The sequence below is a fragment of the Ictidomys tridecemlineatus genome, chromosome 3, assembly GCF_052094955.1.
Source record: "Ictidomys tridecemlineatus isolate mIctTri1 chromosome 3, mIctTri1.hap1, whole genome shotgun sequence".
Classification (NCBI taxonomy): domain Eukaryota; kingdom Metazoa; phylum Chordata; class Mammalia; order Rodentia; family Sciuridae; genus Ictidomys; species Ictidomys tridecemlineatus.
The window spans coordinates 210,411,328-210,437,244 of NC_135479.1; the positions used below are offsets into that span (position 1 = coordinate 210,411,328).

Here is a 25,917-nt window from a genome sequence, read left to right on the forward strand (position 1 = left end):
GAGGGTGGAGCCCCGGGATGGCGTTAGTGCCCTTGCGAGAAGACGGGAGAGCAGCGCTCCCCCCAGTGCCCTTCCTTTCCCCTCTCCCTCTTTCTCCACCAGGTCATCTCAACCCCAGGACTCTAAGGCACCTTGACTGAGAGCCCAGAACTCGAGAACTAGAGTCCTGTCCAGGGGGCCTGGCGATGGCAGCCTGTGCCGGCCACGATGCTGCCTCATCAGAAGCAGCACGCAGCACACTCGTGGGAGACGAGCTGCCACCGGCTCCTGCTTCTCCAGCCAGCTTCTTCTGAAACCACCGGTCAGCTCTCCGTGTGGGAGCCGACCGGGAGCACGTGCAGGAGCAGTGAGCAGTGAGTCCTCACCACGACAGCCAGCACCTGTGCCCAGCAAGGGTTTTCTAGATATTCCCTCGAAACCTCAGAAGGAAGCCCCTGTGTTGGACTCCCTGTCTCCACGGCCAGTCCCAGGATCTGGACTCGGGAGACTCGCCCTGGGGCAGGAAGGGCAGGGTGGGGAGCTGAGGCCGGGGAGGCAGCTGGAGAGCGGACCCCAGCAGCCCACGAGGACCTGGGGAAGGGGTGCAAGTAGCTGCGGGGACAGAGAGGAGTCGGCAGTCAGCCTCAGGTCTGCCACTGTCTAAGGTGGCCACTGTCACTCAGAAAAACCCAACACGCCTTTGAAGGAAGAGGAAACTTGTTTGTTTTAAATGAAATTTAAAAGCTGCAGAACATGGTAGAGTTGGATCTAAAGGGGACGCCAGCCGGGAAAGCCAGATTAACCAGAAACCCAAGAGGCGTGTCGGTGCCTCCCAGATGGCTGACCCACAGCGGCAGGGACCCTGAATTAGGGCTTTAACCTCCAGGCTAGACCTTCAGAAATGCCTCCCCATCTCAACACGATGCTTCCCGCCAGGCTTGGAGAATCCGAACCTTCACTGTCCGGATTTTACATCCCTACCCCAGGGTTTACGGTCAGGGCTCCATACCTTCCTGGCCCAGCTCTGCAGTGAACCTGTGGAACCCTAGAACCACAGGCTTGGCATGGACCTGATCTTCACGTCTGAAAGGTCAAACCCATCTGGGCTGAAGGGCACTCTGAGGGTGGGGCAGGGCTGGAGGGGGATGAGGTCTTTGCACACCCATCAGCCTAGGCAGGGTGTGAACAGGAAGGGCCAATCAAGAACCCTGGGAAGCGTGTTTTGGTGTCTGGAGACTGTGAACATAAGCTCATCCTCAGCGTCTCTTGCAAATGTGTCTGGTGCCTGTGGAGGGAGCTCAGTGTGGACCAGAAGGAGAAAGCAGCAGCCATCTAACAAGGGCCTCCCAGGACTGCGGCCCTCCAGAGGGCCTGGGAAGGCACCGCCCTGCGGCTGCCAGCTCACAGCTGTGCTAACACAGAGGAAATTCAAAAATGTCAACCGTCGGGTTCCCATGGATTCTGTATGTTTCCGATGCGGCGGCACATGCATTATTTCCTCTTGATGCTGTTTTTCCTGGCTTCAGCTGTTTATCTCTGAAAGACCCATCCTAATATCAAAACACAGAATATCTTCACTTGAGACTTTCCCTATTCCTTTGGAAAATTCCACCCGCTGGGTGGAGTGTGCATGTTTTGGTGTATTTGTCTCAAGGAGAGAAGCTACTAAGAAGGAGAAGTTAGAGGGATTTGGTTGCTTAGGAAAGAGATTTTAGATGGTAGATGGTACCCGGGTCATGGGAGTAATCAGAGCAACAGCCACAGAGTCCTGATTCACTGGTCACATCCACTCAGGAGCCCTGAGTGGGTGCAGCCTGTTCGACTCTTCCCCAGCAAGGGAGTCGGCCATCTGAAAAGCTGAAGCTCCAAGAGGTGGGCAGAACTGTAAAAACAGGGGACACTGAGGAGCATGGGCCCTTCAGAATACCATTGATTCATTTTATTCTCATTCTTTCATTTATTTATTTATTTATTTATTTACTGGTACAGAGGATTAAACCCAAGGGCGCTGAACCATTGAGCCACATCCCCAACCCTTTTTTATCTTGTATCTAGAGACAGGGTCTCACTGAGTTGCTTAGAGCCTCTCTAAGTTGCTGAGGCTGGCTTTGAACTCACAATCCTCCTGCCTCAGCCTCCAGAGCTGCTGGGATTACAGGCATGCGCCACTGTACCCAACTCTTTTCATTCTTAATAGTTGAATTTCCATGCCTGAGGATAAGAACGCTGGACACGGATCACAGAGTTTTTCTATGGCATTAGAATAGATCTCCCCACCTCATCTGGACAGGATAAGTCATTAAAATGCATTTGCCAGAGCTATCCAAAAAAATACGTGTAACTATTTAAAATAGGGGCAACACTTACCAGAGTTATTTTGTTTTCATTTTACAATGACCTAACGCAGTTCAGCTCGTTAAGATTTCCCACCCTGGCTTTCATGCTAGCAAATAGTCAAATGAGACCAGCAGGTGCTGATTTCAAAGTTTGTATCTTTAGGGCAATGAAAAATATATACATAGCCTCTTCCTCCCTTGTATTAGCTTTAGTTTTAGAGGAAGCCATCCTAAATGGAACTCCAAGGAAACCCTAACCCCAAGAGGGGCTCACCTAGGTCAACCGATGCCTCACATCTGAAGCTCAGCAGATGCAGGTCAGCGAGGTCTGAGCTACTGTCATTGCCATGTCCTCTTGCAGGCACCCTTGGAAATCCTCACAGCCACAGAGTAGCATTAACAGCTATGGCCCTGCTCACCAGCTATGGTCCTCACCACAGCCCCGGGGGGCAGGTGCTGGCCTGTCGGTCTCACATAGGAGGGGACAGTGTACACAAAGGTAAGAGTCAGGAGGAGGCCCATGGAGCCCTCACTGGGTGACCTCACCTCGGTGCCCATGGCCCTCCCTGGGCGGAGAAGACCTCCACAAATAAAGCTCAGCCACTCCGCTTTGAAAAGCAAGATGGGCACCAAGATCCCCGGCCCACCTGGCTCTGGTTTAAAGTGTGCACCACGGTCCACATCCTGACCCACCACGTCAACCCTGGAGAGTGGTCACTCCCCAGCAAACCAGGATGTGTACATGGGAAGTGCCCAGTAATAACTCAGGGCACTTCCTGCAGAAGCAAAGAACTGACCCTATTAGGGTCCCCGAGTTGCAGTGCATCCATCTGGAAGTCGCGCTCTGAGTGCATCCGCACACCTGCACTCTGGAAGCCTGCCCCTGCTCGCTGCCCAGCGGCCACACCTTCACTGTGTCTTCTAGCAGTGCCTGTCACCAGGAGGAACTCCCCCACCCCCAGGGCCACCTGCACCATGACGGCCTACCCAGAGGCCCCACCACGAGAGGATTGGGGTGTTCCATACACCACTTTCAACATGCGCTAGCAAAGAGCACCCCTTCAAACGCTGTGTTCTTGGCATGTGCCTATGTGTGTCGCAGCAGTCCCCGTGCCAATTCTAAGGTTGTGCATTACACGATTGTCCAGAGGATGATCACTCGGTGATATGAAATGGATCTTATCATTTGGGGGATACACTTCCTTATTGCAGATAAGCACAGTTCAAGATACTGCCCTCAAAGACACTTTCCTTTAAGGATGTCCAAAAAACATCGCACCTTAACCACACGCTCAAATTCACATTCGTAGGTCTGGGTCCTGTTTCCAAACACTGGTCTGGACAAGCGCATATGATACGTAGGGCCAACGAGAGGGAAGAGGAACATGAGGAGAAGCTCCACGTATGGTGGGGTCAGGCCAAAAGGGGACAACTGTCTCAGAACGAAGGATTCTGAGGTGGAATTAGACATGGCCAAGGAGGGTGTCAAGGAGCCGCCCAAGTACCTGACCATCCTCCAGAGATGCACTTGGAGGAGGCCAGACCCTGCAGCAGTCCCATGGCCTTTGACACAACTGTCATCCCCCCAGGAAATAGAGAAACGGTGTAGGGAGACGCGGGACCTTCAGGAGGAAGCCGGGGGAGAGCGGTGCCCCTCTTCTGGTCACTGCAGACATGGCCAACTAAAGGGGCCTGCTGAGCCTCAAGCACATAATCGCTCCTGCGTGGCGGCTGGAGGACTGAGGATCTGAGACGGTGAGCACTGAAGTCTTGAAACACTAGTATTCCAAATCCAGGGTGAAAGAACATGGCGAAGCACACCAGGGAAACCGTAAATCAGCTGAATTTCAATTGAGAAGGCAGACAAGGCCAAGCCCCATAGGTCCAAACCGAATCTGAGGCCTTTTTAATTGGAGAGGTCTCCTGGGTTCAATGCCGGTACCAAAACAAACAAACAAACCAACAACAACAGCTGCTTGTCGGAATCCAGAGCCTGGGAGAAACAAGGCCCAGAGCTCGGTGGACAGACCGGGGTTGGGCGTCCGATGGCTCTCTGGAGCAGGGACGCGGGGTTTCCTGTGCAGCTCTGAAGTGCTGCTGTGTGCGTGCAGTGTTCTGGATACATGTCACTCTCCTGCTCATCCTCACACGCTCTGAGGTTTCAAGTGGGCCACAGAAATGCATCTGAGACAGAAGGTGACCAAGGGAGAGAACCCCAGTCATGAAACACAAGAGAAGAAAAGTCATCAGGAGACAGGAGCCGTCCGAGGCCACTGGCCGCTCTGGAGGCCGGACTCCGGCTGACCCCTGAGCTTTCTACCCGCCAACGCCACGGGCAAGAGGTCTGACCTCAAGGCTCAAGGGGTCCACGGGACACACCAACGAGATGTTCAGCAGGAGCAAGGCGTTCGCTGGGCTGAGACGTGGGAGCAGTCTCTCACAGCATCTCATTGGTAGAACTGGGTGGCCGGGTGCTACAGCCTTTGCAGCATCTCCTAACTGACCCAAGAACCGTCCCCCCATGCCAGCGGAGGCTGGTGACAGCGGTGCTCTGAGCACAGCTCTGCTGCTTCCGCTGCAGGAATCCAGACGGCGTGCGGCTCGCCTTCCAGGCTGCCTGTGCTCAGCACTGGTTCTGGAGATGACGGGCAGCCAGAGACCAGAAAGGTGTCAAGTCAGTGAGCAATTTAAAAACTATTGAAAACACCTCGGGGAGAGGTACGATTTTATACATTCCTCAAGTTTCTACAGTCCCCCAGTTTGTAGATCCAAAATAGAAATCTGTTAACATTAAATAGGTCAAAACTTATGTTCCTGAGCCTCTGGCACATTATTAGCAAACAAATCTTTACAGAACTGATTTGGTGCATTGAGCACGAGTTTACTGGAGCTAGAGATGGCTCCAAACTGTCTCCACAGGTTGACATTAACTACACGGGCAGAGCTTCTAAACAGGGCCTGGCACATTGCAGGTGCTGTGTGCCAGCTGTCATTATTAATTCACCTCACAACTCCTTGAAGTCATGTCTGCAGAAGGACACACAAGCACAGACCACACACAAGGTGGACCTCTTGGATTATACTGCCCAGTGACAGGATGGTTAACTTACTCTGTATAAATACACGTATGATGAAATCACCCAAGCCCACATTTCTCAGAATGCACCCTGTCGTTAAACAGCACACAACTGGATCAGTGCAGCAGGAATTTTACAGACGAAGCACAGACAGGTTGGATAGCTTGCCCACGTCTGCACAGCTGGTGGCAGAACTGGGATTTGAACCTGGACAGTTGAGGTCCTGAGTCCCAGTTCTTGCCTCCCACACAATAGGAGCTCACGCAGTCAGTCCCCGAGGAATCCCTTTCACACACACGAGACAACTGGCGGACCCTCAGAAGACTCAGTTCAGTAGGTGAAAACAATATCCTCAGAGTGGCCCTGGGACAGTCACGGAGGAGTGTTACCAATGGGGACAGGGTGTGGGCAGCCACGGGGGCAAGGCAGGGTCCTAGCTGGCGCCGAAGATGGCCGTGTTTATTCAAACATACAGACGAGTTTCAATGCTTGGCCACCAAAAAAGTCATCCATCTCAATCTGCAGTGAAGTGTCATGTGTCCCTCCCCAGAACTTTACGGAGGGGCTCAGCGTGGTTCGTGTTCTAGGTAGATGATGGATGAGCCTTCCTAGTGTGGAAGGAAGTCAGACTGGAAGGCCCGCTGCCAAGACAGCAGAGCTGGCACGAATCTAACTCAGACGGTGGGCCCAAGGAGGAGGGCCGAGGACCAGGGGAGGCCAGAGGGCCGGAGGAGCAGAGCCTCCGCTGCTCAAGATGGGGTGGGCACAGGCCAAGATGGAGCCTCCTGTGGCCCTGGCCGTGCAGAATCCCTCCGAGAGAGCTCATGAGCCACAAAACACATGGAGTATAACGCGAGGGCTCTGAAGCCAACGAAACTGGGCATCTGACATTAGCCTTCTCACATCAGTCTCCCCGTGGTGGGGCAGACTCTGTCACGGAAAAGCCATAGAAATGGCCCACAGGGAGCCTCGGGCCCATGCTGCGTCTCCACGGCCCTGTGACGGTGAGTGGACCTCGCTGTCCGCGGGTGACCCAGCGTCCAGCCCGGAGCTAACCAGCAGCCACACGGAATCTGTGATTCACCCTCCCTCCGGACAGTCAGCGGAGGCACTGGGCCGTGGGTCAGAACGGACTCCGGGAACCGACACCTCCTCTTCCCGTGGGCAGAGGCCGGACTGCCCACTCTGTCCAAACTTGCCTGTTCTTCCAGGTCCGTCCTCTCCACCCTCGATGCCCTGTGCACCCACAGTCTCTCTGCTGGATCCCGAGCTCCACTTGTGGGGTGTCCTCTTCCCTGCCCCAGGTCTCTCCTCCCCAGGGACGACCCCAAGCTGGCCAGGTCCCAGCTAAGCCCTTCCTTGGCCCATGGCACCCCAGGATAAGTCAACATCTCCAGCTGTCCCGAGGGACCGGCCCTGGCTCCCCAGCTCATCCGGGACTCAACAGGGCGCCTGGAGCCCTCGACACCAGCTGCCCGGCTGCTGGAGGAGCACCAGGGCCCCTGTTCTCCTGGTCCCATGTCCAGGTGTCACTTTGAAGCCACACACGGAGCTCTGGGAGACCACGTTGCACATCACTCCTGCCACGCTCCCATCTGGACCCTGACTTTCGCTCATCCCCAGAGCCCCTGTCGCTGAGGGCACGTGCCCAGTTGACATCTTTGAGAGGGACAGTGAACCATCAGCTTGCGACTGAATCTCTGCAGCCAACACTGAGCTCCACGGTGTGACCCTCATCTTGGATTCAGGAAGTCACGGTTGATCGTGGTTGCCCATGGCTCTCCTCCGAGGCCACCTTCCTCTTTCATGGGGAGGACTGAGCGACTCTGGGAGGGTGTGTGAGGACATCCCTGGGGGTGACAGCCTTCGCCAACTGAGGCTCTGTGCCAGCCAGCTCAGCAGCACACCACACATGTGTATCTGTGGGGGGCGGTACACACGCCTGTGTGCACACGTGTGTGTATGTGCATGTGTGTATGTGATGTGTGCACGTGTGTGCGCATGTGTACATGTGTGTGCAGGTGCGTGTCTCCCTGGCACCTGGCTCCTACTGCGAGCTCAGGTAGGGAAGCTGCTGACTCACCATCATCCCTCCCAGCCTGTGACTGGTTGGTGGAACGCCACATGCCCTCCTTGGGGTCTTGGGTTATCTGATGGTAAGAAGGCGTCTGTGTGGAACTGCGTGGGGGACAGGTAAAGGCGTCTTTGGCAGCTTCACCCAAAGAGGCTGGGGTCACTTGCTGGAGAGCACGGCAGGAGGCTGGCGGAGACGGACACCCAGGCCTGGCGCAGACCCGATCCAAAGCCTCCCTCTGCAGGGGGCTCTCTTCACCAGGACCCCGAGGCCGGGCTTGGTCCTCATCAGCCCAGCAGAGTGTGGATGAGAGGCCGTCGCCACAAGAGGTATTTTGGAGGCCAGACAAGGAGGGGATTGTCTGCAAGCTCCGGGGTGATTTGTGGGCCTGTTTTATTTCGGAATCTGAGGCAGTGGAAAAGCTGCTTCAGACCCCAAGCCCCGAGCGGCGGGTGGGGCCGGGCCGTGATTCATGCACAACTCGGCACCAGCGGAACCCTAGATGCTCGTCTTCACCGCTGCGTGTTATTTTTGCCTTCTCTGAACGTTCTCCACACCTGGAATCCCTGCCTCTCCCCAACAGTCCTGCTCCTTCCCCCTTCTCCAAAGCAGTTGAAGACAAAATTAATCAAACCCTCCCCCTCTCCTGCTCACCAACAGTCGGTCCTTTGTCTCTGGAAGGGGCTTGAGGTCTCCCTGAGAGAGTTTCATTATTTGAGTGTTTATTTCTCTTAACAGCTAGAAATGGAAATCGGCAACCATGCCACATTGAGTTGGTGAAATCTGGGGGGAAGCACACCCTTTGGGGGCTCAGTGTTTGGAAACAGAATGTCCTGTAACCAGGCCTCTATAGGCCACGAGGGAGCTTCGGGTTTTGTTTTAGGAACAGGCTGTGCAAACTCTGGCTACAGAAAACGCCAAAGCAGTCCCCCTGAGCCACGGACAGCACCCACCCTGATCCAGGGGTTTCCTTCCATCTACCCGGTGTGTTCCCCTTGTCCACAAGACAGTGCCCTTGGCCTCCTGGAGATCAGAGAGGGTGGCGCTGAGGAAGGCACTGGACACGTCTCCTCCAGACGGGGTGGCAGTCCTTCCCAAGTCCCAAACCTCCCCTCTCTCAAGCCATGTCCCCTTCTGCAGGGGTGGACCTCTGGTGGACTTGAGGCCCTTTACGAGGAGGCCAAGCCACTACTAACTGACCAAGATGTGTGTCCACACTGCAGGCACCAGGAGGCGCCCTCGGGTGGCGGGGTCATGAGAGTGGACCAGTGCCTTGGCCCAGGAAGAGTCCAGTGTCCCTCCTGTCATGTGAGGATGCAGCCAGAAGCCGCCCTCCAGGAAGCAGGGGGCAGGTCCTCACCAGACACCAATTTGTCTGTGCCCTGGGCTTCGCAGCCCCCGGAACCAGGGGAGACACGTTTCTGTTTCTTCTGAGCCCCCCGGTATGGGGTGTTTTCGTCACAGCAGTCTGTGTCCTCCAAGGCACTTGCTGTGACTGTACCTGGTTTGAAAGTCTCCAACGCTGCGCTGCCCACAGCTCGGAGGGTGGCCCAGCCTAATTAGGAGGCATCTTTTATGGGGATCCAAGCCAGAGCCCGGAGGCAGAAGGAGCAAAGGCAATTAGAGCTGTGAGTTCCACCGGCTCAAAATAACGCACAAAGCTCCATAGAGAAGCCAGAAAGCAGCCTCCCTGCCCAGCCCAGGGGGCCAAAGCCAGCAGGCAGCAGACCAGGCCCCAAACGCCCAGGTGCCCGTCAATGGAAGTGTGACCAGAGGCAGAGCCCTGCCACGGATGGTACTAGATGCAGTGGGCGGGTGAAGCGCCATTTCCAACACCGAGACAGGTGGCGCGTCAACGGTCATCAGCCCAATGTGCATTCCTGAAGGCCACTCAAGTGTCAAGACTGTGGGTCCCTTGGAGAACCCTGTGAAGTGGACATAAAGGTGGACACGGGCAGGCGACGTGCTGTGGCCAAGAACAGCAAGCCGAAAGTCAACGCTCTAAAAATCCACAACGTAAATTTCAACAACATTAATAAATAAATCAGAAATCAGAAAATTCACAGTCAGAATGCAGTGCTCACTCCTTGTCCCCCATCTGGAGTCCCTGCCAGCACAGAAGATGCCCTGCTGAACGAGGATGCTCCAGGCAGCCAGGAGCACAGGCCTGCGGCGGCCTGCGGCGGCCTGCGACAACCTGCGGCAGAGGGACTTGAGCCAGGCACAACAGCCCCCGGAAGCTCCGCGGTCTTTGATGGAAACCAGGCCGCATCCCAACACCGCCATTCCTAGATGGGATGAGGCGGTGGGATGACGTCACAGCAGGCGGTAGAAGTGTGACTGACAGTGACTCTCTGAGGCCACCTCTCCTGCCCGTGGAGCCCATCAGCCCTCGGCCCTGCTGTGGCCGGGCCCTGAGCGTCTCTTCTTGGGCCCATCTCAGGACCTCAGGGGATCTGTTTGCCTGGGATGGACCACGGGCTTCTCCTGGCCTCTCACCACAGCAGCAAGGCCAGGCTTGTCCACACCACCCAGAGGAGGTCAGTGTGCACAGGTGTCCAGGCTCCCAGGCCACTGGCCCCGGGGCAGGTGATGGTCTTGGAAGGGGAAGGCTACCTGGTGCGCTGCAGGATGTCAACAGTCTCCTGGCCTCCATCCCCTGGGTGCCAGTAGTGTCCCCATGCTACTCAAAAATGTCTGTGGACATGGCCAAATGCCACCTGGGGCAAGATGCCCCTGCTGAGATGCACGGTTCCCCTTGCTGAGACCCACTCAGCTCAAGCACGGAGGCAGGAGCACCCCCCTCCACCTGGTGTTCACGAGAGCCAGCGGAGCCCCCAGTTTCTGGGCTGCTGCTGAAGGGGGGTCTGGTCCTTCCACAGCTTGTCTGGGGTACACCTCTCAAGCCTCCAGCCCTCCCTAGCCTCCTGTCTTCCCCAGACCCTGGTCCAGCTCAGCAGCAGAGCACCTGGGCTCTGAACTGGTTCAAATCACACGCAGATACATCACCTCCCCCAGCCCTCCTCACTGCCACTCTGTGGAGACCCCACGCCCCCGCCTCGGCATCGACATAGAGCCAGGACACCCCACTGAATCTGAGTGACATCACATCCCTCCTTTGCTTGAAGCCCTCCACCCCCGGGGCTCCCCCGGCACAATAGTTTCCAGGCTTGTCAGTGGGAGAGGCAAAGCCCCTCAGGGCCCTGTGGTCTCTATAAATTCATGTCCTATGGCTCTGGCCCTTGGTCACTAAATGCCACCATCTACACCTGCATCTATACCTGCTTGCCCTCGAACACTTCAGGGTGGCCACAGGGCCTTTAGCTGAGCATTCCCTTAGCCTGGAATATTCTTCTGTTGCTCAATCATGAGGCTTCTCCCTCAGCCTTTAGGACTAACGGATTGTCACTTTATCAGGGTGGCCCCCTGGAGTGGCCTGCCTCACTTTTCTCCTCACCTGCTGTATAGTTTAATAAGTTTTGAAAGGCATTCTTCCCCACAGAACTTAGCAAGTCGGGATTTTTTTTGTACATTTTATGGCTACATCCCTAGAACAGTGGCTGAACAGAGTAGGTGCTCAATGAATGTTGGATGAATGAATGACTCTGTGCATAATCCTGTGTCTGAGGCCAAGATGGACCAATCAGGTAACCCCTTCCCATCATCCCTGTCACATTACAGACCAGACGGCACACTTTTAAGGTAACACCTCCCAAGCACCTTGTTACCTGATCCTAGGCTGGAGTTCGGCGGTCACACAGGGTTCTCTGCTCAGATGGCATGGGGGACAGTGCCCAAGTAACCTCACTCTGCCCTGCTCAGATGGCATGGGGGACAGTGCCCAAGTAACCTCACTCTGCCCTGCTCAGCTGGCCGAGTGCCCTGTGGAGAGGGTCGGAGGTGCTCCTCACTTGGGCAGACACTGTCCTGGGAATGAACCTGCCCTGCCTGCTGCGGCCCCCAGTCCACTCCCTCCACAGGCAGCCGGCCCCACTCAGGGCACCCTCTCGTTCCTCTTCCTGGATCCTGTAGCAGAGCGGAGCTTCCCCGATCTGTGCATCTGATTCCCCTGGAGAGCTCATTAAAACACAGCCTTCTGGGCCCCACCCCAGGTCCCTTCAGATCCGGAAGGTCTGGGGTGGGGTCTGAGAGTCTGCACCAGGAACAAGCTCCCGGATGTGCTTCTGGAACCCCACTTTGGGAATCATTCAACCAAGCAAATCCTCACCCAACAGAATCAAATGCTGACTGGCTCTGGGTATTCTGGAGACTGGAAAGGGGGTAGGACACGCAGCGTGGAGAACTGATTCATTAAGTTCTGACTGTTGGGAGCCTCAGGGTGGGCTGCAGGGTATTGACATCACCATGAAGAGATGCAGGCAAAGATGGAGGCCACCCGTGGTGGGCAGGCGGGGCCAGGGAGGCTCAGAGGAAGGCAGCCTGGCCTGCAGTTGCGCCCGCCTGTAATGGGAAGGCAGCTTTGGCGTGAACCTCATCTGGGAGTGTGCTGCCTCCTGGCCTGTCTCGCCAGCCTGCAGTAGCTTGAACCTTCGGAACCTCACAGCAAACTAAGGCAGCAGCAGGGACTTGGTGGAGGCCGAGCCTCCCGGGTTCCCTGCAGGACACTGTGTACCGTGCCGGAAAGACAGCTGCTCTGAGTTCGGCTGCACATGCCCAGTTTCCCACTGTGTGAACTCTGGGGCTTCTTTTAAATGAGGCTGGAGTAAGGGAAGGGACAGACAGGGACCCCTGAAACTGCCAAATGTATCCTGTGTCTGCACGACTTGCAATCAGGTCCACGCCTGCAGGAATCCTGCCGTGCAATCCCGTGGTGGCCAAGCCAGACCCACAGTGGCTTCCCTGTGGCTCACAAAGCATGGTTCCTTTCTCTCCAGTTTCTCTTTTATTATTTTTTACAGAAATTCTATTACAATGGCGAAAGATCTCACTCCACCATTGGTATTTCACTTCAGGAGCTTGTAAGCACATAGGGCTGAGGTTTGTAGCATTCTGCCTCTTGGTTACAAACTGATCCCTTCCTTCCTCCCAAAGCACTTGGCCTTTTCCTCCGTGGGGGATGCACGGATGGGGACAGACAGAGGGCCGTGCCCTAAGACCCTAGACAAAAGCAGGTGGGTCCTGCTCTGGCCAGACAGGAGCTACAGAGAGGGCACTCCTCCCGTGGAGGCCTTCACAAAAGAAGAGTGACGCACACGCAGGTCACTACACTCGTGTCCCAGCAGCAGCCAGCTGGGATAACCCGATTCCCCTTGCACTTGGCTCCAAGAGGCCCACTGCTACAGGAAAGCCCGTTACACAGAAGCTCAGAGCAGGGGCAATTAGAAGTAGCCGCTGGAAGGACAAGGAGACAGGCCGGCCCCTTGGCACAGCTGAAGGACGCAGAAGGTGGCGCGTGCCGGAGCTGCACCCCTGTTGGTGCCGCTCATGTGGGAGCCATGCTGCCCCAGGCATCCCGGCAGGAAGCCCCTCGGTGGCTGACGGACATCTCAGGACCCCACCTCCAGCCCTGGCACCACAGACGAGGCTGGTACAGCCCTGATGTCCATCCAGGGTCTCCGGGAGAAAGCAGAGGATTGACGGCCATGTTCTTTCCATGAAACTAGACCTGTCCGCACAGGCCTGGGGTGTGATCCAGGTGAGTCCCCGACCCCTGGGTCACTTCTGACCCTCCAGGCAACGTGAGTCTGGGCTGCATTGATGAGCTGTGTGCTTTTCCTTCCTGACGCTCCCTGGGCAGCAGATTCAGAGAGACCAACTGCCCACAGACCTCCCGGTGCTCTGTGAGTCTCAGAGCCCAGAGGCCCCTGGTGAACCATCAATCTGATCCTGACCCCCCAACCACATCCTGTCCAGCCAGGGGGAGTGTCTCAATGTCAGAGAACTGGCCACCTCAGGGCTTGCTGTTTTAGATCTGAAAATAGAATGGTCCCATCACTGAGTAGCACAGTCACCTGGACAGAATCAGGCACGGTGGTTGGCTTCTTGTGACAATGTGATCATGCTATAGCACACAGGGACTCAATCAAATGCTAATCTAGGTACGAAGACATTTGGTACAGGTGGCTAACATCTACTATCAGTTAACAGAAAAATTACCTTGAATAGTGTGGGTTGGCCTCATAATCAGTTGAAGGCCCACAGAGACAAACCTGAGGTTTCCCAGAAAAGCAATTCTGCCTCAAGACTGTGATGCAGGAATCCTGCTGAAGCTTCTAGTCTGTGTGCTGACTTCAGACTTGCCAGCCCTGCCGCTGCATGAGCCAATTCCTTAAAATAAAGCTCTTACAATATTCAAAGCTCCCATAGGTGCTGTTTCCCTGGACCCAACGGACGCGCTGGGTCAGACTCCACCAGCTCCACAAGTCCACAGGACACGGGGCTCTGCAAAGTCAGTCCTGAGCACTGAGCCTGTCTCTTGTGCAGAGAGGACCGACACCTGCCCACACTGCATCCCCAGAACGTTCCTGGGTGGGGCATGCCGCCACTGGGTGCCTGGCTGACATGGGCACCGTCACTGGGTGTCATGGGCGTACGAGGCTCGGGGAGGGGGAAGCTCGCAGCCTCCCTTCGTCCTGTCTGGCTGAGTCTTTCCGATGGGGAGGCACATGGACCTCAATCCAGGTGGAGGGAGCTTTCTCCACGGACAGCGCCTGCCAGGCTGGCGCCCCAACAGGCCAGGAACAGGAGCAGGAGGCTGTGGCCGTGCTCACTGGGCACCCACCTGCCCAACCACATCACCAGCCTCTTCAAGGCTGAGCCGTGCTTGAACATCTACCGTGAGAGTACGAGCCAAGCTGCAGCTCCAGGGCTGAGAGGAAGAGCTGAAAGGTGCGGGCTCCTGCAGGGAGAGTAGGCCCCAGAACACGACTTCCTGTCCCCAGAAGAGACCCGTCTCGTCTCCCTCCTGAGCGAAGGTACATCCGGGAGCTTCCCTAGTTGCAGGGTGAGGGGCTGTGAGCTGCCCCAATGTGTTTCTTGGGCGGGGTCAAGTTACCTGTGCCTAGGCCCTGGGGTCACTGCACAGGCCAGACAGGTTGCCCAGGCCAGACCAGGACGACGAGTGGACCTCAGCCACCAGCCCTGGGACTCACCGGCAATGTCCAGGAGCTCCGTGCTTGGACTTCCCCGGCACACAGCATGCTTGTCTTATGCTGTTTGATCAACCCAGGGGTAGCACAAGAGAGCAGAGGAATCCTTGTTTCTGAGACACTGTCCTCGCCTTCCTGCTCCTTCTGCTCCTGGAGGCAGGCCCTGTGCAGACTGGCCTTCCGACACGTGGGCCCAGGCCACAGTCTAAACAGCAGGCCAAGGCACGGCCATGCTCACTGCCAGGTCCTCTCCCTCTCCGTCGCCACCCACCCTCTCCATGCACACCCACACAGGTGCACTCCCCACAGGTGGACATCAGCCTCCGAGGAGGAAAAGCCTTAGGGCCATATCTTGTTCTTGGTGTTCCCAACATGAGCACGTGGGGACGGGACTGTAGGACTCCTTCCAAAAGGGACTCGGCTCTGTCGTCATCTTAGTCCCATCCCCCCTTTCTTCTGTATAAACATTTCTGCTTTCTGTAGAACTTGACTGCACTGAATTCTTTTAAGACTCAGAAAGTATAATGTTAACGATCAGAAGAAACAGTCTCTAGTCTATAGAATTTAGCACAAAAACATTTGCTCAAAGTTACTAACTTCCCAGGACTCTGGTGTCCTGGACCTCCGCCTGCCCTTTCTGCCAAGGCCCTTTAGAAATGCTGGGACTCATCCCTCCTGGGGACCCGGGAGGAGCCCACCTCCGTTCCACCTGCAGGGCCTGTCACATCCGTCACTTAAGTCACTCCCACCTTCAGGAAGTGCCAAGCACACAGCAGACTTCTGGGAGCCCAGGCCGTGCAGGCACCTCCTGCCTCCCCATGTGGAGCCTTCAGCCCTGGGCTGACATTCCCCGTGGGGCACTATGACCTGGTATGGCTGACCCTGCACCAGCGGTCAATGCCAAGGTCTCCAGGGCCTGGAAAGCCTGGCACTACACACACTGAACACTAAGACATACGCAAAGTAACAAAGAGGACTTGCTACAGCGGTGGGCACTCAACACCCTGCTTCAGCCCAAATTCTGAGCCCCTTTAAATGGTACTTCTGGTTATCATCCGTGTCCTCAGCCACCAGCTGGGGGAAAGCATTCCTCATGGGGCTGCTCAGGGACTGCTAGGCTGCTGGCTATAAAAGTACCTTCGCACAGCAAAGCGCTAGACAGTGGGAACCATTCTTAGGATGCTACGGAGAAGGGTAGATGAGGTGACTGTTAACGGAAATCACCTTTCTTTGTTTTGAGATTTCATATTCTTTTCCCTGAACGAGTCTGGGAAAGCATATTGTAATGAGAGCTAATTGGGCTTTTCAAATGTACATCCAAAGAGATGCTTTCGCGTGCTGGGGCAGGTGTGCACCAGATAACACAGTCTCAGTGACAGCTACGTGTTCATGGCGAACTCAGGAAACAATTATGGGAGCCTGGCGTTAAGTGTGAGTTAAAAAGAGGAAAAACCAGCCTGCATGGGGAGGGGGAAGCCGCGGGGAAGGGTGGAGAGGGTCAGGGCTGGCCGAGTAGACTCATCAGCTCAGTCAGGTGGCTTGGACACAGCCTGGCCACTAGCTGACACTGTCCCTCCATCAAAGCGCAAGACGACATTGTTTTCCAAGTGATGAAACCTCAGAAATCAATTTTGCCACATGTGGACATGGCCCCCCCCTGCCCCCCCACCCCGAGAGCCCTCATGCCTGGGAAGGAGAACCGAATACCCCATGTTCAAAGGGAGTTTTTGGTTTTACAGCCTCTACCCCCAACACGAACCACTGCAGAGCACATTTTCTCCACGTCACCCAGTGTTACCGTCCAGTGGCCTCCCCATCTCAGCAGTCTGTGTAGAAGCGGGACAGGGCTGGGGAGAGGAGGTCGGGAGGACGGGCCAGCTCACTCCTTACCTGGAGCCGTTCACCTGGCTGGGGTTGCATTCCATCTTGATGGTGACCCTGGCCGGGGGTTGAGACAGCCAGTCCTGCTGAGGGACACGCGGGCTCATCTTGGATGTCTGGCCATAGTCACTGGAGGAGGACGCGGTCATCTCCGTCTTGGCCAGGTGTGGCGTTCCGTAGGCACACTCAAATAGCGACTGGTCCTCGCTCACGACGGACAATGCTTCCTGGAGGCCCAAAGAGACACAGATTCAGGACACTGCTGAGGACAGATCTCAACGGGGACACCACGTTTCAGGTACTTTTTATGGTATCCACAACTACCTTTCAGAAGGAAAAGCACCTGGGTTTGTTCCCGCCAGACTCTGCAGGTTGGCCTAGAGGCCCGGGAAGCAGGTCCCCACCACCCCAGGCTCAGCTGCTGCAGAGCAGAGAAGACCACTTTAATCTGAACTCAAGGAAGTTGAATTTCAAAGGTCTTCGAAGACATTCAAGTGAGTGCGTGTGTCATGATTTGACAAATGCACTCTATAATTCAGACAGACAGGGTACAGAACGGGCGTGAAGAGTAAAAAGGAAATGTAAAGGCGGACACCTAAGCATCTGGCAAAACTGCCCCATTCCCAAGAGATTTGGAGGAAGAAGTCCTTCGAAGAAGGGAGGGGAGGCGGGAGACCAAAGGACAGCTAGACAGAGGTACGGATTTTTCCACTCTACATTATTAGCTGGAATCGAGTTCCAAGTGGTGCTTCTATGATGGCAAACATCTGGATGATAAATGAACCAAAAAAAAAAAAAGAAAGAAAGAAAAGAAAAAGAAGCTGTGAATTATCCAGATGCCTCCAAATACCAGGATGTTAAAATATCTGGATCAGTGAAAAGCTCTTTTTTTCCCCCTCTGTACTTTCTATTAATATCTTTGCTCTTCTGCATGATTTGATGAGAAGAAATAGAAATTCGTCATGGTTGGGTCATTTTTCTGTGGTTTTGAGTCAAACAAGTGGTTAGTCTATGGCTGTGTTTATAGTCTACGGCCAAATCAGCAAAGGCAAATGGGATTTGGAATTTCAACTACTTGAATGATCTATCGCATGGCAACTGTGCAGAGCAATGGTGAGACAATCCAGTTTTGGTTTCTGCAACACATACAAGGAACCTCAGGAGAGGGCTCGTTTTCACCTCGTCCCCTGTGTCCTCACCCCCCTCTGGGCTCAAGGGGAGCAAATGTCAGCTTGGCCATATTTTTTAATGGCGCCTTGGAGGCAGTGGGGACTGGGAGACCTTCTCTCTCCCGGGATCCAGAAAGGCCCAAACCTGGGCTTAAATCAGCAGGCCAAGATCAAGCGGGGAGCTGTGTGATCATCCGCCCCGTCTGTCCCCCAGCCCCAGAACGCCCTTGTCCTGTGTGGGGGCTTGGGAAGCGTGTTTGAATTGGCTTCCTCCCCGCTGTTTGAGCTGACTGGGATGCCCGCCAGCAGCAGCGGCCTCCCTCCGTGGCCTTCTGGGATGGGAACCTCCCCGAGGCCTCAGAGCCATTCCGTTTACAAAGCTGCCGCCCTCCCTGCCTGTGCCCTGCCCCTTGCCCTCCACTGCCCAGGCCCCAAGCTTTCTGCCAGCTCCCCAAGGGCCCGACCCTCGGCACCACGAGTTAGCCAGTAGGAAGAACCAGAAGGAATGAGCTTGAGGGTCGGCTCCCAGGGCAGTGCCTGAGCAGGGACGCCACAGCCTGACCCCACTGGAACCCCTGGAATCCCAGCCCCGCTACACCTTGAGAAAGACCGAGGTTCCAACAGGAAGACCCGCTCTCCCCACGACGGCTGTGCCAGCCAGAGCCAGGACCAGGCAGAGGAGAGCAGAGCAGGGGAAATGCACCACACACTCACACCACGCGCTGCAGGGACCCAGGTGACCCACGGCCAGGGGGTGGAGGGGCAAAGGGCAGCCTCGACGCTCGGGGAGCCACCTGCACCCCCTCTCTCCTGGTCACAGTGAGCGAACCAGGACACCCGGGCTCAAGCTCACAGGCGCAGGGTTAAAAGTCAAATCGGCACCACAGACGTAGTGGTCCTGCTGAGCAGTCAAGGCCAAAATGGGAGTTTCTTCTGCCTTCGCGCAGCAGCGCTGAGCAGAGGGTCTACCAACTCCCAACAGAAAACAAGGCGGAGGCCGCGGCCTCTCCTCGGCGGGCGGCAGACCCAGGCAAGGCTCGGAGGGAATGACACGCTATGTAATGTTAGCTTTGGCTCTCTGGTGACAAGAGGCATGAATGCATGTGTGATTTATGTCAGAAGTTGGCAAAAACAGGTCACACATACCAGTCAGGCAAAATTTTAAATTACGAATTAAACATAAAAGGCCTTCAACAACAACAAGACAGGCAATAACTTTAAAATATTAGCACATCCCCCAGATAAAGTAAGAGATTCTTCTAAACAAAGTCACTGGCCAAATACTGTAGCACAGTATTGGGGGGCAGGGGGGGACCAAAACATTCAAAGTAAGCCTAAGTGTGTGCTTGTGGGAAGGACCTGGTCTCACATTGGCAAAGAGCCCGCTAAAGAAAGAAATCAAAATTAATAGAGATGGATTAAGAGGGCAGAGAACCTCACCGGGGCTAGCAATGAAAAAGGCAAACTTCCCTTCTTTGAGAAGAATCTTAAAATTCTTCTCAAAGTTGACTTTGCATAAAAATGAGGGAGGTGACCTAATTCAGAACTTTAAAGCCACCCTTCCATGGCTTTGGCTGACCAAAGGGGAAAGGTACCACCTTCAAGGAGACGTCAGGGTGAACATTTCAGAGAGGGTAAAAGAGAGCCCACATTCTGAACAGAAGAAAAAAATCAAAAGGCACAGCCCTGAAGTGGTTCTGAGTTCACAGAGGCCGCCCAGCCCCAGAATTAGCTGCAGCCTGAGAAAAGGAAGAAATGAACAGATGCACACACTCCCACCACCGCAGCCATTTTCATGGGGGGAGACAAAGAGAAGGCGAAAGGGTCGTTTTCAGAAACCTGTTTCAACAACAATGACCACCAGAGTTAACCGCTAATAAACCACGCCGCAGAGCCACAGGCTCCTCGGTTCCTCCTCCCGACTTGGTTAGATGGAGGCTTATCATCCACTGTGAACTCTGAAGGGCCAAAGCCCCCATGGACACTCCCTGCCGCCAGCCAGCTCCAGGACTTCAAAGGGGAGCCGCTCCAGCCCAGCGGGATTACAACCAGAAGGGGGTGCAGAGCCTGGTAGTAACCAGGAACATGTGAGCTCCCAACTCCTGCAGGGACTCCCTGCTGTGGCTGACCGCCCCTGCTCCCTACCTCTGTCACCTGGCCTGTGGCCTACCTGCCCACCACCTGCCCACCTGCCCAGGGCGTCTGCAGTCCCTAGTCAACAGGAATGTTCTTCTTTCAGAACCTGCAGCCAGCCACGGGGCTTAGGAACGGCAAAAACAACCCAAACCTGACAGAAATGAGGCACAATAACCTAATATGCCGACTCCACGTTAGTATGAAAAGACCTGAACTTTAGCCTGGTGTGCACCAGGGCCTGGAGGTGTCTTTCTGCAGCTCCAGGGAAGTTGGGGGTAGTGGGGTGTAGCAAGTGGCTGCCTCCCAAGCCCATTTTTTATGGACTTAGGAGAAACACATAAATTCTAAGCGAATCGACCCCAAACAAAAGGCACCGCTGTGTTAGAACCCCAGCGTCGACTGCTGCAGTTGAGCACTAAGACCTCAATACCATGTGAGCACCATTCAGCTGGACTGTATTTCGTACCGTAAGACTGAAGTGTCTACTTTCAAGTAAGTGAATCTAAGGAGAGCAAAGCATCCAGAACACTTAGATTAAAAAGAGAAACTAAAGCAGAAAAACCGGGTGGAACACGGTCCGGTCCGTGTGCACACTGACATTCCCAGCAGGAGTTCAAAGATCCCCGTGCAATGGATCAGTGTTTTGTTAGGTTCTTAGGTTTCAAGTAAAATGTTAGAAAAATCAGCATTTCGGCCCAAATTTGTTTCTAATTTGTGATCCCCAAGGCCCATGAAAATACTACATTGTTAATACAGAGAATCCATCGTGCTTAAATTCGCCTGAAAACCTGGGAGTGGCCGAGCGTTGAAACTGAGAAAAGCTTAACAGATGACCAGCTCTCCCCACCGCGAGGCAAGGAAGGGCCACCGAGGGAGGGGGTCTGTACGCACTTTTCAAAAGTGAGCAAGGTGGCCAGGGGGAGACTTGGAGAACTGGATTCCCAGGTCAGTCTTCCGTTTCCTGAAGTCTCATGTGCCTTAATTATTTGATAATAAGTAGAAAAACGATGTGGAACAAGCAGTTTAAGATCATGGTTGTGCTTTAAAACACTGATCTTACAGAGGTGCTTGCTCTCCCGACACAGTGTGGAGACGTCGGTATTTCTTCTCTGATGGCGAGCAAAGTAGTGGCCTATGTTCTCACCTGTGTCATCTTTTAACCCTTATAATAGGCCGTCGTCCCCCTGCCCACAGACGAGAGGGCAGGATTGGGAAGCGAAGCAGCATCACAGTGGGGGGAGGTGGAACAGCCGTGTGGGTGGGATCCCCCTCCCCGGCTGACCACCAGCCACTGTCTGGGGTAATCAGAAGCAGGAAGGGGGACCAGGGAGCACTCCGCAGCTGGCTTCCGATGCCCTGCCTGGTTGTGGCTGTGAACACAGGAGATGTGCTTTCTCAGGTAAGAGATGCAGCCAGCTAGAAAGAGAGTGGCCGGTGGAGAAGAGGTGGAAGGAGAAAAGGGCACAAGGCGCAGAATCCTAGGATCTGGGCTGGATTCAAGGGTCAGGGCCCTAAGTGGAGAGTGGGGGGATCTCCCGGAGCCCAGGAAGGAGCCTGCTAAGCCAGGATTTCCTGAGCCTCAGGCCCCGAGTGCATATAATCCCTGTGGAATGGTTCAGACCAACACACCTGCCTTGTGATTGATCAAATTAATTATTCAGGCCCAAGGAGATGGCCACGTGTGGGACTCACAGCAGGTGGATGGCTGCCCTCTCTTAATGAATGATACACAGGAAAACAGGCAGGTAGGGAGACCATCTGTGAGCATGCCAGAGCCCGTGTCACTCCGGAGACCTGGGACGGATGTCTGTGGACCCAACAGGACTGGAAAACTACTCATTAGCTGTCTCAGCCCACCATCTGAGGTTTCTCTTCAGGGCAAAGCACAGCAGATGCTTCTGGAAAGTCTGGTTCCTAATCACATTTGTAGAAGGAAAGAGCAACACAAACCAAAGCAGAAGCCCCTCTGCCCAGGAGCCCAAAGGCACCAGCCCAGTGGGGATTCCAATCCACCGCCTTCATACTTCTCCAGTCCCAATATGGCAGCGTGAACCTCCTCTGCCCAGGGTGTCTGCTGATTATGACACACGCCCACAGTCCAGCAGTGTGAGTCCAGGATGCCTCGTCCAGCTGGGCATGGGCAGTTTTCTTCCTGCTAAACGTTCTTTTCTTAATTCTTGAGAGGAGGAAGCATTAACTCAGATATCGAATGCAGCATCCAGCTTTGTGTTCACATTTTTCTAATTTAACACATTGCTATTTTAGTCTTTCAAAAATATAAAAAGTCTTGGATTAACCTCAAAGGAAAAATGTATGTAGGCAAATGAAGTCCATCTAAAGAGCCTATTTATCCAATGTGGTATCGCTTCAGTATCAAATGATTTTACAACTCGCTATACCAGCCCAGTGCTGGGGATGAGACTCAGGATATGTTTGCACGTACACACACACACTCTTACATATGCACACTTGCACACACACATACTATGTGCATGTTTGTTAACATGTATGCATACACAAATGTATACACACATATACCTCATGGGTATGTATTAACAAATATAAAGATACGGAGATGATCCTTGTTATCTTTATTAATGGAGCACTTTCATATATTTCTTATCTTTAAGGCAATCTGCACCCTCCAAGACAGATGTTGCCTAAATAATACAGAGAACTTGAATTCTCACTTTCCACCTTTGCCTATTCCTCTCTTGTCCTGCAAGGCTTGATCTCCTGCTTGCACCAGGACAACCTCAGCTCAGACACCTCCTGCTGCTCTTCCCTGCTCTGAGCTCGTTTTCTCTAATGGGCTCTGGGCAGGCTGAACTGGCCCCTGGCTCACACAACTTCTCCCCTGACCTTTATTGAAACAACCATCTGCAGGTCCTGCTTCTCTGTCTTTCTAAACCAAAACAGTTTCTTGACATCACACGTCTGCTGATGTTCATATTGATCATAGGACTGAGTCCGGAAATAATAGAGAATCCCATCATGATTCTCTAAGTGGAGTCCAAAATTCCCATCATCCAAAGTAGCGGGGACACACATTCTGTGAGGAATTGTGGGTAATTATGGGGTTTAGAGGCTTGCTGCAGTCCCCCCCCCCACCGTCATTGCACTGCGGGCTTCGATTTAAATCCCCGAAAGTTTGAACCAGGAACTGCAGTGGGAAACCTACAGAAAAGGGTAAGAAAGCCCTGGTAGAAAAGCAAGAGGAGAAGGCCCGAATTCTGAAAGCAGAAAACCTAGAAATATTCTGAAAGACCGGCGCTTCATAGAAAGCTTTCAGGGAATGGTCATGCTCCCCATCACGAAACGAGATTTAAATGAACCTTGGGGAATTACCAGCCTAGCGTCACAATAAGTCCCCTCTGCCATCTTGGGGCTGTGCACGCCGCTCTCCAAATGCACACAAAATGCAAATGAGCTGGGCGCTTTCAGCCCAGCCAAGGGCATCTGGTCAGTTAAGGATGGTGTCTGAGGCGACCCAGGAAGTTAGCCCAGTGCACAATGTGGACACGCACCCCTGGAGGGTCACGCCGTACCCCACTAGATGCACGACCTCTTTGTCTTTATGAATCAGTTAAAATAAATTTAACTTAAAAAAATGAGTTTGATGCTAATACCTTCTCTTTCCTCTAGCAAAGAAACATTTCCCTCCCACCATAGGCTTCCTTTGGTCGTTGGAGATGAACAAGAAAATGGCAGAACATGAGCAGAAGCACCCTGTTACGATGTTTTAAATCTGAGCAACAAAAGGCCATCCCCGTCCTCCAGCTCTGCCTGCCTGTGGGGTGGCTGGTACTCTTGACTTTGACACTTGTTTTTCTAATCATTGCTGTCAGGTCACACTCTGAATATTCATACGAAAGCCTTTATTGTAACTAGTTTTAAATCACTCATTTGAGATGGAAAGCTTTTTGTTTTTGTTTTTTTAAATCACAAAGCTTCGCAGAAGCATGGAGAGGCACTCAAATGTAGTCAACAACAACGTGACAGAACAAAAATGTCCTGGGTCTGGAGTCGGGGGCCTGGGTCAAGCTGGACCCTTTCCCTCTGTGACTGTGTGAGCCCCTTCCTGCTCCAAGCCTGAGCTTGCTGGGAGCCTGTGAGAAGTGTGGCCTCTGGGCTGCAGCCCCGCTGGGGGAGAATCCACTTTATAACATCCTCAGGTGAGGCTGGTGCACCTGGGCTAGCGCCACAGTTTCTTCAACTGCGAAGCTGGCTCAGGTCGCAGATGCCCAGCTCCCGAGCAGCTGGTTAAATGGCCCAAATGAACTGCTGCATGGAAAAGGCTCGGAAAGCCTTAATATTAAATTTAAATGACTATCACATAGGAAGTTGGTATGACTGAGCCAGAGTCTTCGCATGGCTCAAGGCTGGATTCTCCATTTCTAGACATTTTATTCTAATAAGCCAGATGCCAGAGGATTATGCAGTCTCCTGTACGCCATGGTGGCTTATTCTTCCTAGTCATTGAATTTTAAAATTGTGTATCTGTCTGATTGGGGAGGAAGATTATGTTGGATCTTTCATTGTTAAGAACACACATGTCACTTTGGCCCCGTGTGATTCAGACGTTGTGTCCCCTGGTTCAGTTCTTTTGTGGGTTTCCAGCTGCAATTTCATACTGATGTCAATCAAACAGAGGCTTCGTGCGGGAAGGGATGGATCCTGGTGCATTCCCCAGCTGCTGCTGGTGTTCTCTAGAAAACCAACCAGGCTGGGTAAGTAGCTCGGCGGCAGAGTGCTTGCTTTGCATTCTTAAGGCCCTGGGTTCAATCCCACAAAGAACCCAGGGCCACCAAAAGACAGAAAAGCAAAAAAAAAAAAAAAAAAGAAAAAGAAAAGTCAATGGGTAAATGAATGAGCAGTGCCCCTAGAAATCACTCTTTTCCCCTAGAGGAGCACATGGCACACTGTTGACACTCCTCGGGGTCCTGAAGGAAGGTCTTCTCTTCCAGGGTGGATGGTCCATGATGCTCTTGATCAACTTTCCCCTAAACTTCTTGGGATTTTCCATAAACTTGTAGAAGGACATGTCTCTACGGCAGCTTTATGAAGAAGTTCACGGCGGCCCCATTCTACTTTTCTGATTTGGGGAGTTTGCAAGCCCAGGTGGAAATTCAGATGATTCTGGTTTTGAGGGGCCCAGAGTCTGCTCAGAACATCCGTCCAAGGCTCATGGAGAGACACTGTCATGTGCATCGTTCCTCTCTGGGAAGGGTCCCCTGTGCACGCCAGGCAGGATGGGGTAGCATTCCTCTGGTCTTTCCCGTGCTTGGCCTTCTCAAAACACACATGTGCTACAAATACAGTGTGCTACACATCTGGAATGGGTCTCATCCATGAACCTCTGACACATGGATTCATTGTTTTCGATAAAATTCCAAGTATTTTATTCATGAGAAAATTCTGGCACCGTGGAAAACCCTGGCAAGCAGAAGAGAAGCAGCAGATGTCCTGGCTTCCACCCACGATTCTGTCTCTCGTTTAGCTAATGTTCACCAGGTATCTCTCTCAGGTCTTCAAACATCTGATCCAAAATTTTCCATAAGGAGGTAGTACAACAGCCTTAACTTTGTAAAGAGTTGATGTCATTCCCCCAAGATGGGTATCAGGCCAGCTTCAATATGCAGGTGCCCGGGGGACATCCAGCAGCAGCAGCCTGAGCACAGGGCACTGGTTGGAGAGCCAGCAGCTCATGGCTCGGCCACTCAGTGCCCCTCCTGTTCTGAGGCTTCCACCTCCTTAGCTAGTAAATGAGGGTCTGGTCTCCTGACCTTTCCTAAGGTTGCTTTGTGCACAGAATGACATCTATTCTTTTTAGCCTTCTTCTGCCACACGAGCCTACAACTCCCCCTTTGACATCTTTGAGCAGACTCATAGATGGGTGGAGATCTCTCGGGCACAGAGGTGCCACTGTTTGGTTGCTGTGTGTGGGGGTTAGAGGCTAGTTAACTGTAGGCTCTGCCCACACTGTCTGCAGATTTTAATTCCCCATGTCCTTGGGGACATCTTATTTTGTGTTAATGGCAAGAAGTCGGCACTTGAGAGCTGGTTTTTGTCACCAAATGTGGTTGGGAGCCAACCTCCTGCCTGGGGATGCTGTAGCTATGCTGTGCGCGGAAGGCACCAATCATAAGAACGTCT

General features: G+C 53.7%; 1 protein-coding gene across 6 annotated transcripts in view; it reads right to left on the reverse strand.

Moving 5' to 3' along the window:
* The window catches only part of Erg (ETS transcription factor ERG), a 155,329-nt gene that overhangs the window by 36,290 nt on the left and 93,122 nt on the right, over nt 1-25,917 (reverse strand). For all 6 annotated transcript variants that reach the window (XM_040287029.2, XM_040287031.2, XM_021725295.3 and 3 more), the window contains exon 2: nt 16,466-16,683. In XM_040287029.2, coding sequence (XP_040142963.1) covers nt 16,466-16,683 — 218 coding nt within the window. The remainder of the gene's footprint in view (nt 1-16,465; nt 16,684-25,917) is intronic.